The following is a 13609-nucleotide window of genomic DNA, read 5'->3' as shown; positions in this document are numbered from 1 at the left end:
AACATGCCCTTTGGCTCTAGTGCTAAAGTCTGTTTGGTTGCGTATGCCAGGTCTCCCCAATCAGACAGCTCGAATGAGATAGTGGCAGTTAGTAAACGCTTAATTCACGTTATAAACGGTTAAAAATGCGGATTGCATTCATTCATTTCACATACCTTTATCAGCAAGTAAAGCCATTCTTATTACTGGGTAGCATTATTGTAGCATATTACTGCTGCTGGAACAAAACCTTGTATCTCCATTTTGTCATTTTTCAGTTTTTGACATAAATTAAAAATGCCTGTTACTCTTTACATTGTGTGTAAATTTCATGGTTAATGGACCAGCAGAAACGGCCCAAAATGACTTGTTAAAACCTCTGGTTCCATTGACTTACATTAAAAGTAAGGTATGTTTTTTCCTTCTCCTGTAAAGTTGGCATTTTGGAGATATGAGGTTTTGTTCCGATAGCAGCGATATGCAATTATGTTTAGAATTGAGTGGAATTTCATAACAACAAATTTATGTATGCTACAACAACCTTATTGATAAAGAATCTTTAGATTACATTACACAAGAGTTCCTTAAACTTTAGAAAGTTTTAAAATGACATATTATAAATAATTTATATTTAGGATATACAGTAGTTTGCCAAAGCCAAAGACCACCCTTCATTTATTTAACGTTCAGTCAAAACAGCTATTAAGTACAAGTTATTAATTTTTTAGGATACATTTCTGAGGAGATTAGACAGAAGATACTCCACTTGCATAAGGAAGGAGAAAGATAAAAGAAAATCAGTGAAAAAACTGGAGTTTCAAAAACTGGAGTTCAAAAAATGAAGCTACAGAGAAAATGGGACTCCTAATAACCACCTGGAAGACCTGGTAGACACCAAAACTGTCCCCATCAGATAAACAGCACTTAAAGCTTTCATCTTTCAGAGAGAGGAGAAAATCAAGCTGCTTCAGATCTGAAAACATCCACAGGTGTTTCTGTCCATCCTTCCACTGTGAGAAGACAACTCAGTGTTATGGGTCTGAAGGATGACTGACCTCCCCAGAGTCCAAACCTCAACATAACTGAATGTGTTTGGGCTTACTTGTATTATGAGAGGTGAAAGTGCAACCAACTTCTAAGACTGAACTTTGGTGGTGTGGAAAAATATCCCCGTTCCTGAAGCTGTAAAATGAACTTGTACTAAATGGCTGTTCTGACTTGAAATTAAATAAGTAAAATGAAGCCGCTGCTATGGTATCCCAGGTTCTTGCTAAGGTGTTGCTAGGTCACGCTATGATGTCCCAGGTGGTTGCTAAGGTGTTGCTAAGGCCGTTGGTATGGTTTCCCAGGTGGTTGCTAATATGTGCATAATCTGACTTAAATAACTGAAATAAAAGGTAAGTTCTGCACAGTACTGTATATGCAGTATATGTGCATGTTTGCGAATGACAAATAAATGACTGAGTAAGTATATGATAATTCAATATATGCTCACTCACTGTATTTGTACAGTGTATTTGTGCAAAAAGCCCATTAAGCATTGCACAATTTACATTCCAAGTCACTCCAGTCATACAAGAGCACACGCAAAAAGCATTACCATAAATTCTTTGAATGGCGACCTTAGATAATCCATTGAACTTTTATTTTGCTGACTGAAGGGCTGTTATAGTGGAACTTGTGGTGACACTGAAAATCCCTGCAGTGCCACCAAGTCTGTCCCATCTCTTTAGCTACAGTCTACCAGCCCTCTCCACCACTGTTAGAAAAAGTGGGGAACCCTTTGCTTTATGAGGCCACACCCAGAGTGACTGATGTGGTCAATTTATAAATCACTCTCACTTCTGGAGTTTTGTTCTTCTCGCTGGTCTTTTTCCCTCTCAGTTTGAGGACAGCTTGCACATGAGTAAGTACGAGGAATGTGTGGTCATTTGGGGATTGTGTGCTTTGCCTTTCATTTTTATTTGAGACGGACAATCTTATGATTCATTCTAAAGCTAACGAGTATTAAAACTAGGGATGCACCGATACCACTTTTCCCTGAATTTAGCAAATAAATAGTAATTGCATATTAAAATGTGCATAGGTGTTAACTTACATGTTATTTTCACTTAGAAAATCAACAAAACATGTAAACTGACCAGCTTCTGCATATGGCATATTAGCAACCACCTGGGAAACCATACCAATGGCTTAGCGGCACACATGGGATATCATAGCAATGCTAAAATAAACTGGAAGGGAAAAGTTTGTGAACAAATTTTAAGTTGGCTTGTCAAAGCCGTTGCTATGGTATCCCAGGTTCTTGCTATGGTGTTGCTAGGCCATGCTATGATATCTCATGTTTGCTAAGGTGCTGCTAAGCCGTTGGTATAGTTTCCCAGGTGTTTGCTAATAATGTCTATGAGGGGCGGTGTCGGAGATGTCCTTTGTGAACAAACTTAAGTTGGCTTCTTAAAGCTGTTGCTATGGTCTCTCGGGTACTTGCTAAGTTGTTAGCATAGCTAGGCCATACTATGCTGTCCCAGGTGGTTGCTAAGGTGTTGCAAAGGCATTGCTATGGTATCCTATGTGCTTGCTAAGGTGCTGTTAGGCTGTTGGTATGGTTTCCCAGGTGGTTGTTAATATTTCTGGATGCAATGTCTATGAGGGGCAGTGTCAGATGTCCTTTGTGACATCATTTGTGACTATTTTCTTTGGGGGGAATGTTTTGAATGAATGCTTTATAGGAACCGTACGTGTGATTGGGCCCAAAAGCACAAGTGCACTATTACCGTATAGCAGTCCAGCAGAGCTTAGTTCCAATCTGTATCCAATAAGCTGCCCTGCCCATTACTTAACTCTAATATATCTGATCCAGCCAATCAGGGGCTTGGGAAAATTCTGATTAACTGGAGCAGGTGTAGCAAATCGTGGTTCTAACTAGGCTCTGCAGGAAGGTCAATCTCCAGGACCAGGGTTGGAGACTACTGACATATAGGGTTTACAATCCTGCAAAGTTTTTTTTTCTGTTATGAAAACGGTACAAAAAATGATACAAATTAAAAAAGAACAAAGAACAGTAAGTCGGCTTTGTCAAGCTTAATAAGCTGATTTGTTTTCTTTAATTATTTGGTCGGAGTGTCACCATTCCAAGCGTAACTGTCAATACAGGCGTAAAAGTTGTCTTGATTTGTAAACCCTTGTGCACTAAATTGGTTTTACTGCAACTGCAAACATACATAAACAAAAACAGCCCCCAAAGTCTATAAAGTTTGTTGCTCAAACCAAAACAAATTATTTAAGAGTCTGAACTCTGCTGTGTTTCAAGACTTTAAACCCAAAAACACTAAGACTTTAGCAAAATAGCAAAATAAGATCATGCAAACTGCTACCTGCTAGCTTTCATTCATTATTAGCCACTTTAGCCTTCTGGGAGATGTATTCCTTTAACGCAACAGGTATACTGAAGCTAACAAAAGAAGCCTTGCAGACATGCCTGCCTCGCAGGCTACATTTTCGCTTTGGCTCGAGCCGTCGAGGAGTGGCGGAGAAGCTTGTGAAGTCGGAGGCCCTTTGTTGTGGGCGCACGGTATGCCCGTGTGGAACCAATGTTCCTTTTTCCTCTGGCCCATGGGGCCTGTATTCAATAAAGCAGTTGTGTACTTGCATTGTGATGATGTGGTCAAGGCAACCGGCTTTCTCAAGCCTACATTCGCTCAGCCATGCTATTTACGTCTCTTTTTGTGGGTGTTTTTGTCACCACCACTCATATTTCCCATTTGCCGCAAGTGATTTAAAAGACGGTAGGTTTTGGCTTTTTCGTCCGTAATTCAAGGTTCCCCTCGCTCTGGAGTGGAAAAGAAACCTGGAGCGACCTCTGCGGCGAGAGTTAGCTGATCAGGGAAGCCAAAATAAAACGTTCTCCTCTCATCTGCATCTGGTGTTTCAAACGGAGAAGGAACAAAGCCACGATCGCAACATTTGTTAGAAGAAGGATGTGATAATGGAGGCCTTAAAGTGCTTGTAGGAGCTAATTCTCGAAACTGAACGCAACAGATTTTACAATCGCTGTTCTTCACTCATGAGTAGATTTTGATCTCCAGTCCTTCTGTATAGACATATTTACTGAAGTGAGTTGGACGCTAAACGTATACTTTAGTTCTAAATCTGTTTGAGCTAAGCTCAGTGGATAACGAAAGCCGCATTGAAAGAATATTAAAGAAATGTAATTTGCTGCTTGTTACAGAATTATCTCCAACATGTCTGTACCTAAACATAGCCTCAAAGAGTCACAGGGAAGTTTTATTTAGACTTACGTTTAGAGGCCGGTTTTGTTCTCTATCACAATGGTCACTCCTGCAACATCTGGAGACAACACCTGTTTGCATTCACTCTGATGAAATGAGGTGCAAAATGCATTTAGATGATAAAGTATGTCTGGAAAATCACAGCATTTAGATGAAATCAGTTTACTGTGTTTATACACTCTCAGAAATAAAGGTAGTAGACTGTCACTGGGGTGGTACCCTTAAGGGTACATCTCAGTACCTTTAGTCAGGGAACATAACTGAACCATCATCCATTAAAATGATATTTTCTAAGTTGTATTGCCTCCACACACCCCGTCTCGTCTGGCTTTTTATTTAATTGTTCTGTTTTAAAACCGTTAGTTATGAAATGGTACAAATATGTACTTTTTGACTGGGAGAAACATATTTAAGGTTCACGGTTGGACCTTAAAACCACTGTTGTATCTTTGAGGGGACATTTATATTGCTTGTACCTGCACAGAACCTTTATTTCTAAGAACATGTGCAAAAGTTTAATGCAACTGAGAAAATTATATTCAAAAAGGTGTTTAATTGGCTGTAAGCATTTATTTGTTCATGAAAACATTAATATCCAAATAAGCACCAATGACATTAATGCAACAGGCAGTGATTTTGGTTTTCTGTATTTCAGTGTGTTTTTCCAAACTTCTCCTCAAGGAAACTTTGTTTTTTTGTTGTTGTCCTTATTTGTAGTTATCATCCAATACCTGGTTTATGTCATTATTACTTATTTAAACTTAACCATATGTGCTTGTGATAGATATAAACAAATCTATGTGATGGCTGGGGGTGTCCAGGTGAAGTCTGGAACCAAATTTTGATCAAGATATCAACTACTTTTTTTTTTTAAAACGTCCAATTCTTGCTACATTTGTTCAGTATTTCAGTTTATTCTAATGATATATAGTGAAGGTTTCTTACTGCTGATATAAATATGTATATACAGTACTGTACAAAGGTCAGAGACCACCTTCTACTTATGTCATTTTGAGTCAAAACAGCCTTTAAGTTAAAAAAGCAGAAAACATAAGTTAAAAAAATATATTCTATGCTTTAAAAACTCAATATAAAATTTCATTTTACTGCATTTACTGTGTCCATTCATCTTCCATGAGACTTGCTTTCAGTTCTTCAAAGAAATCTGGGATATTTTTCCACACCTCAAAAAGTTGGTCTAGCATTTTCTGCTTCTGACAATCCAAATATTCTCATTCAGTGATGTTGAGGTCTGGACTCTGGGGTGGTCAGTCCATTGTTCAGCTGCTTTGTTTGATGTGTCCGTCTCCTTTTCTCAGTGAGAGCTTCTTGAACAGCTACACATCCTTTCAGACCCATAGCGCTGAGTCGTCTTCTCACAGTGGAAGGATGGACAGAAACACCTGTGGATGTTTTCAGATCTGAAGCAGCTTGATTTTCTCCTCTCTCTGAAAGATGAAAGCTTTAAGTGCTGTTTATCTGATGGGGACAGTTCTGGAATCTACCAGGTCTTTGACAGTGGTTAGGAGTCTCTTTTTCTCTGTAGCTTTTAATCATTTTTAAGCTGTAGTTTTGGAAACACACTTAATTTCCATTGACTTTCCTCATCCTTACGCAAGTGGATCATCTCCTCAGAGATATTATCTGAAAAATGAATTATTTGTACTTGGCTATTTTGCAATTACATAAACAAAGAGTGGTCTCTGACTTTTGTGCAGTACTGTATAATGTAGCTGTTCTAAAATCAAGCCCTGCTAAAGAGCCAAAGTAACTAAATTTTGTTCAAATTTTCCACAAAACATTAACATTCAAATGTAAATAACATAAAACCAGACAAGTACACACAGTACCCTCAACTGCGACACTGGCTGGTCTTTTCTCAGCTGAGGCCATTTTCTAATAACATGATGAAAACGACACAGTTTAAACCTTGGAGCGATGCCCCTTCCCTGCGCCCCATCCCACCTCAATTTATTATTCGTTCCGTCCTTAAGGACCAACGAGGCTGACCCAATTAGCAGTAGCCTCCTAGGCGGGGGAGGACAGGGCATTGTGCACCATTCCTCCATTTCATGTCAAGCCCCGCTCGCAAACGAGATGCTAATTAATAACCATTGGCATCTTGAGTCGTGCACGTCGGCTTATGTACAGGATATCAACGATTTGTCGGATTCGGCCAAGCATAGCGCAGTCACCTCCGGTCAAGATAGCCACCGGCAGAGCCCAGCACTGACTCCGGCACCAGAGTTTGTTCTCTGGGCTTGCAGTCGGCTGATACGGTCTAATGAGCTCATTCTGATGGAGTTTTACTGCTTCGTGTGCACCAGGAAAATGAACACAGTCTCAGATGCATTAAGCTGGGTATGGTTCGAAAAGATAATGGGCCTTTGAATTGAAACAAACAAGCAGGCATATATTAAGTATATTAAATGCAATTACTTCAATGGTCATTCAATAGTAATAAAGTAATTAAAGCTTCCCCTCCGTATAACTTTACCCGAGCCAGTTCGATTACAAATTGTGGTCAGGACCATGACGACAGCGGTACAGCCATACTATAATGAAATAATTACCACAGAATACTACAGGATTCGGAGGGGAGGAAGAAAAGGCTGCATTTTGAACATTTTAAAAAATCACTTCGGAAATGAAGTCTCTCTCTCTTTAAGATCATTAGCGAACCATTAGCAATGGCAGCAGAGATCCTTACATCACGGCCTGCTAATTAGGTTAAAATGCTGGTGGCAGGACGAGTGTCTGGCTGTGATGTACAGGGGAAACGAAATGGCCGAGGTTAATTATGCACATTAAGCGGGGAATTATTGGCAGTGCTTGGGTTGGCCTTTTAGGTTAGGTTGCTCCGATTAAATGGGTCTCTGTGGCGTACAAACATGGTGGGACTTGTAAGGTGTAGCACTGTTATTCTTTTCTCTTTAGCAGAAATGACTGACGGATTTCTGCAGTTATCTGATTATTCAAATGGTCATGTAAACAGCACATTGAATGTAGACAGTCTGAACGTAAATCTGTAAACAGATGTCTTAGATCGGAGTAAGGTATAGAAATCCGATTAGGAAATCTGATAAAGAGAGCCGGATTTTAGCTCAATAATCAGATTTCTCAGTGTATGTAAACTCTTACTCTGATTTCTTTCGGTTTTCTCAGTCTGGGCATGTGCGAAACAGACAGCGGTAGGGAAACAATCAAGCAAGATGGTTACACTTGGAAACACTTTTGGAGCGATGCTGAAACCAACTACATGCTTGACGAAATGAAGGATTTAAATATTATTCATCTTCTAGATGATGTATGTTCACATTTTAAAGCGGCACGATGTTTTAAAAAAAGCCACGGAATGAAGTTCGAGTTTTACATTACGTTTACGTCACGTCTTCTTCTGTGAGTTCATTGGCTGGTTGTAAAGCAGAAGTCTGATTACTGCCTGACTCATGTAGACCCAGGGTTTCCCATTATCTGACTACTCAAGTGCGTTGATCGGATTACTGACAAAATCCGATTTTTATGCTGTTATCGGATTATTAAGAGAACGTAAACACACTAATTGACCACCCTCCCTTGACAACAAGGGAATACGTGTATCACTGTTTAGCCATCTTTCAAAGCAATTTCTGTCTGTTTTTGAACTCTACATTATTTTTTTCCACTCTGTAACATTGATGGAACACATTTTGATAGAAATGTGACCTTTTTACAAAACTAGAAGTGAACTGGAATCTCATCTTTGTTGAGAAAGCAAGTTTCAACACTGTACACAAGTGTTTCATCCCTCATTGCTCGCTAGCAGCTCAACACAGAGAGCCAAGTTGATCTGATTAAAGAGTTAAGTAAAATTATATTTTATTTGCTCTTATTAATCAAAACATCCAAGTCAATTTCCATACTGCTGGCAAAATGGCCACTAGGGCAGTGCTTCCCTAATCGGACCTTCAGATGGTCCACATTTTAGCTCTAACCCACCTTACACTATACATAGGGATAGCACAAAAATCTGAACCATCTAGGGGTACCAGAGGATCGGATTGAGAACCACCGCCCTAGTTTGAGAAGCACTACCCTAGTGGCCATTCGGTTGGCGGAATGGAAGTTGAATCCCTGAGGACCAGCTTGTGAACCACTGCACTAGAGGGCCTGCAGAGAGAGAAGGTGGTATACTCATGCAAACAATAGTTACCGCTGAGATGCTAATGCTTTACAGCGGATACATGTGAACTACACATGATTATAATGGAGTGCTAAACAGCCCAGTTATGCCTTTAAATCAGTACCTTTCATAGCTTCACCACTGCAAAGAAACATCTCTCTGAATGTTAAAGCTCCATCCCACCTCAGAGCTCTTAGTCATGATCCCATTGACAACTTGGCCCACCGCCCTCCACCACAATCCCTCCCTCTCTTTCCAGGCCTCAACCCATAACACAGCCTGAGGGCTCCATCCTGGCTCCTCCTAAGAGTCCTCCAATACCCCAGTATTGATTGTCTCCCCGCCCTGGCCAAACCTCAACTCGCAGAGATCCAGCTAAAAGCCCCCTTAGATGCCTCCAAAAAAGACCAAGCTCCAGGCCTCAAGTACACCCTGTCCTCCGGCCATCCCAGATGCCCCGGGCAGATTTTATGGCAGGATATACAGCACATTAGCAAATGAACGGAGAAACCAATAACAGTTCGGTCTTACCGAGTAATCATATTACACTATTGTTGGAGCAAAGTAGGGAAAAAAGAACAGCTTTAACAACGTGCAGTAAATAGTTCGTGAACATCACTCTTCTGTAACATGCCTCTTTTCTTCTCTTTGCAGAGTTCTAACAAAGTCACGGCAAAACCTCATGTCAAGCCAAGGCATCAGTATTGTTTTTGGACCCACTCTGATGTGGCCGGAGCTGGACACCGGGAACATGGCTGTCAACATGGTGTACCAGAATCAAATCGTGGAGTTCATGCTCATTGAATGTCAGGAGATTTTTGGACCAGAGGGCAAGTAACAAGTGCTTAAAAATAAAACGGCACATTCTGAGAGGACGACTGCACGGAAGGTTTAAGTGAGGAGGAGACAGAGACCAAAGATAGAAGGCGCTGGCAGGGACCTCGCGTTCTGAGCAACTGCATTTCCTGTTTTTGAAATGCACTTTTGTATCCGTCAGTTGACATTTGCAGTTTCAAAGAAGAAGAAAACCGTTGCAAGTGTCCAGTGCCGTCTTAAATCCCAATGACACTGTGTCATGCTGCCAGATAATTGCCAAGTAACAAACATGACAAAGTGCACAAAAGTGTGTTTATAAAACTGTATATTTTCTACTGGTGTGTCAGTAAAAAACCTGGTATTGTAAACGGTAAGCTGTGAATTCTTGAATTGTTATTGATCTTTTGAAGTAAATTCTTTCAAGCAAGTTCTTGGGATTTTTTACAGACATCAGCAGGCTTAACTTAGATGTCTAAATAGTTAGTCTGCACTGACTATTCCACCAAGGATCAATGCAGGCTCAGTGTTGTGTTAATGGTACAAACAGCACTGTGCAAAAGTCAGAGATCAATCTTTTTTTATTTAATTTCCAGAATGACTTTTAAGTAAATGCTATTTATTTTTCAGCATCAAGACAAAGCAAAACACATATATTTACAGAGAAGTCTCAGCAACTGTATATAAAAGCAAACATTGCGGTTTTTAGAGTGTCCACTTCCATTCTTTTTTGGGAGACTTGCTTTCAGTTATTCAAAGAAATCTGCATGTTTTTCCACACCTCCAAAGTTCAGTCTTAGAAGTTGGTTTAGCATTTTCTGCTTCCCACAATCCACACATTTGGTGATATTAAGGTCTGGACTGTGGGGTGGTCAGTCCATTGTGCAGCTTCTTTGTTTGATGTGTCTGTTTCCTTTTCTCAGTAAGAGCTTCTTGAACAGCTACACATCCTTTCAGACCCATAGCGCTGAGTCATCTTCTCACAGTGGAAGGATGGAAAGAAACATCTGTGGATGTTTTCAGATCTGAAGCAGCTTGATTTTCTCCTCTCTGTTTATCTGATGGGGACAGTTTTGGTGTCTACCAGGTCTTTCAGGTGGTCAGCCAGCCTTTATTTAAACTCAGAGTACATACAATGTAGCCGAGCCAATACAGAAATCAGGGATTGAGAAGTTAAACAGCAAAAACATATCACTAAAACTAATAACAATTATAGCAGTAACTTAAAAAAAAAAATCAATAAACCATTAAATTTACAACAATATAGTAACTTAATGAATAAAATAAAATAAGGATAAATGAAAAATATTATTTTTGCTCAGAATCCCATTTTTTCTGTAGCTTTTAATTATTTTTTTGAACTCCAGTTTTGGAAACTCAGTTTTGGAAAGTCATATTTTCTTCTGGCTTTCTTTTTTTCCTTATGCAAGTGAACTGAGTCTAATCTCTTCACAAATATCCCCTGAAAGCTGAAAAACATACTTTTGACTGGAAATTAAATAAACGAAAGGTGGTCTCTGACTCTATGTTCTTGCATAGTGCTGTAAATAGAACAGCACCAACCTTTAACTGCATTATGTCAAAAAAGACTGTTTGTGTACTCATGTAAATAAAAAAAAAATTAATATTGGGTTTAAGCTTTGTTCTTCTCTTTTTAAAGGACTTGCTTACATGCATTGTCACATCGGCTCTCGGTGTTTACGCTCAGATCAGACGATTCTACCAAATCCCTGCTCATCAGTCTACGATTTTACATACTGCACGTTTGCATCATTTCCTAAAGCCTGTCGTGCTGGTTGACCGAGTCAAAAACCACACGGGTTCTTCATCTGGTTACATGCACTTCCTCTGTGTCAGTGCCCTATATTGCCTTTGCGAAGGCTGCCGTCCCAAACGCTAAGCTTCAGAGCTGCCACAGCGAGCTTTCAGCAGCCGCCATCACATCGGTTTCTAATCAAACTACCAAAGTGCTCTCCAATTCCCTAACAGCAGTGTCTTTTTATTTGCTCTCCGCAGGCCAACGCTGAGACTGTCTGCGTGGAATGTGTTTTTTATTCCGTCCCAGAGATAAGAGAGAGTCTGTAATTACGTGGAGAGCCATCTCTTCTCGTTGCTTTCGCTCTAAATCAGACGCCTCGCTTTTTGGCATGGCGACTAGCAAGGATGAAGGGGTACGGAGGGGAAAGGGGGGGGGGTGGAGGAGAAAGGGGAGAGTGACACAAACCAGATATGTGGGTTTGCGAGGTTTCAGAAAAAATCCATGATGGAAATAAAGGGGAGAAATGAGCTGTAGCTTGTAGTGACCTTCTTGGCACCAACACGCTTCTCGCTCTAAGGCGGCCCGCTGAAACCTCCACTGCTACATTTCCCTCAACACTGAGCTCCTGAAAAGAAAGAAGGGCAAGGTTGGACTTTTTAGAGTGGCTTAGCAAAGTTGTTGCTGTTCGGACAAAAAACATGAAGAACATGAAGAAACTTCACCTGGAGTTGATGCAATGTTAGAACTGCTGCATTGAAGACCCCTCATTTATTTCATTTCCAGCCAAGTATAATTTTTTTCAGCATTTAATGTGTCCACTTTTTGCCTTGACTACAGCTTCCACTCTTTTCAGGAGACCAGTTTTTAGGTTTTTAAAGAAATCTGCAGGTTCAGCCTTGGAAGTTGGTTACACTTTCTTCTTCTCATGATCCAAGTAATCCCAAACACATTCAGTGAAGTTGAAGTCTGGACTCTGGGGCGGTCAGTCCAATGTTCTGACAGCAGCATCAGCTTTCAGAGCCATAGCGCTGACTTGTCTTCTCACAGTGGAGAACTTTGGACTTTTTCAGAGCTGGAGCCTTATTTTCTCCTAGTTCCTTTACTGTTTTGGGACAGTTTTGGTGGTCAGTTGTAAAGAATCTCATTTTTTCTATATCCCTTTTTCTGTATTCCAGTTTTGTCATTTATTCACTTATGCAAGTGGATTATCTTATATCTAATACTTTTTATTTCATCCTGAAAAAAATGAATAATTGTACTTAATGGCCATTTTCACTGGAAATTAAATAAATAAAAAGGACTTTTCGTAACACTTTATTTGGATGGTCCACTGTAGATGCTTTGTAGATGCTCAGTATATCTTTAAACAACAATCAACTAAATATATATTAAATGCAACTGAACTCGAGTGTGAACACCAACCCTAACCTTAAGGCAAAACCTACACCTACTCCTAAACCTGATAACCATAATGTTGTCGATAATCAACTATCACCAGAAATTTTGCTAATAATTTAAGTATCTGTAGATCATCTGTAATGGATCATCCAAATAAAGTGTGACTGGACCTTTTTGGGTACAGTACTCTACATGCTACCTCAAAGTCCTCACAAGGGTTCTCTTAATCTCACAGAACCCAAGGTATAAGTTCTATCGTACCACACACAGCTTTGAGCTATATATGTTAATACTGAAACACTAGCTATAAGACATTATGGAGCCCCTGCTGTTCCCATATGTACTTCACAGGGTATTCAGAGAATATTACTCCTCGCCTTCATGTATGTTATTCTGGCTTAAATCCTGGCCTTGGATATCATATTCTGCAAGTGCTGACCAAAGCTCTCTTCTGAAATGTTCTGAATATACAAGGTACACTTAAATAAGACCTTTGGGGTGTAATGATCATACTTTCACTGAAAAAAAAAATCCATAAATTACCAATAATAACCCAGTTTTGTTTTCCCATTCCTTTTGGTACAGTTTTATGGAAGTTACTGTGCTTGTAGGCAAAAAGACACTAAATATAGTGCAGTTGGCTCTTACAAATCACCACAAGCTACAACGTATACATGGTATCTATTCTCTGGATTGCGGTGTGAAAAGATCTGTTCATATCTGAGTGACTTTTGAGTCTTTTTGGCTGGTCAAAGTCTGCTTTTCGGCCAAAAGCAATACTCACCCTGAGAATGCAAAACATGAATGCATAAGCATCGCGGCAAGGTCCTCTCCCACTTGGCTTAAGAACATGGATACGTCATAAATTTTGCGCCCCAGAAAGCGACAGTAAAGGCGAATCGGATTCTGGTGTCCTCTAAAGCGGTGGGGCTGGTGCGAAAGGCTCCGTTGACGCCATGCGGTCGGTGGGCTGGGAGCGTGGAGCGCGAGATTGAGACTGCGGGCTTCGTGTTTTCCCAACTCGGGCCAAGACGTTCCACGTCTAATGATTTCATGTAATAACTGGAGACCACTGTGCCTTGGAGAACCCCCACCCTGCACCTCGCACACACACACACACACGCACACACTTTTGTTTTCCCATCCCATCTTGGCAGCGCTTCATGGAAATGAGTGTCTTTGTAGGCCCCCAAAAGGAGCGCTAAACGA

General features: G+C 40.3%; 1 protein-coding gene across 2 annotated transcripts in view; it reads left to right on the top strand.

Annotated features, from left to right (window-relative positions):
- arhgap15 (Rho GTPase activating protein 15) overlaps nucleotides 1–9458 on the top strand; it is a 70097-nt gene extending 60639 nt beyond the window's left edge. For both annotated transcript variants that reach the window (XM_036571371.1, XM_036571362.1), the window contains one exon: nucleotides 9085–9458. In XM_036571371.1, the coding sequence (XP_036427264.1) occupies nucleotides 9085–9268 (184 nt within the window). In that variant the 3' untranslated portion in view covers nucleotides 9269–9458. The remainder of the gene's footprint in view (nucleotides 1–9084) is intronic.
- The last annotated feature ends 4151 nt before the right edge of the window (nucleotides 9459–13609 follow it).

The sequence above is a fragment of the Colossoma macropomum genome, unplaced genomic scaffold, assembly GCF_904425465.1.
Source record: "Colossoma macropomum unplaced genomic scaffold, Colossoma_macropomum, whole genome shotgun sequence".
Classification (NCBI taxonomy): domain Eukaryota; kingdom Metazoa; phylum Chordata; class Actinopteri; order Characiformes; family Serrasalmidae; genus Colossoma; species Colossoma macropomum.
The sequence above is the reverse complement of the archived record's forward strand: the minus strand, read 5'-3'. Positions and strand labels throughout refer to the sequence as shown.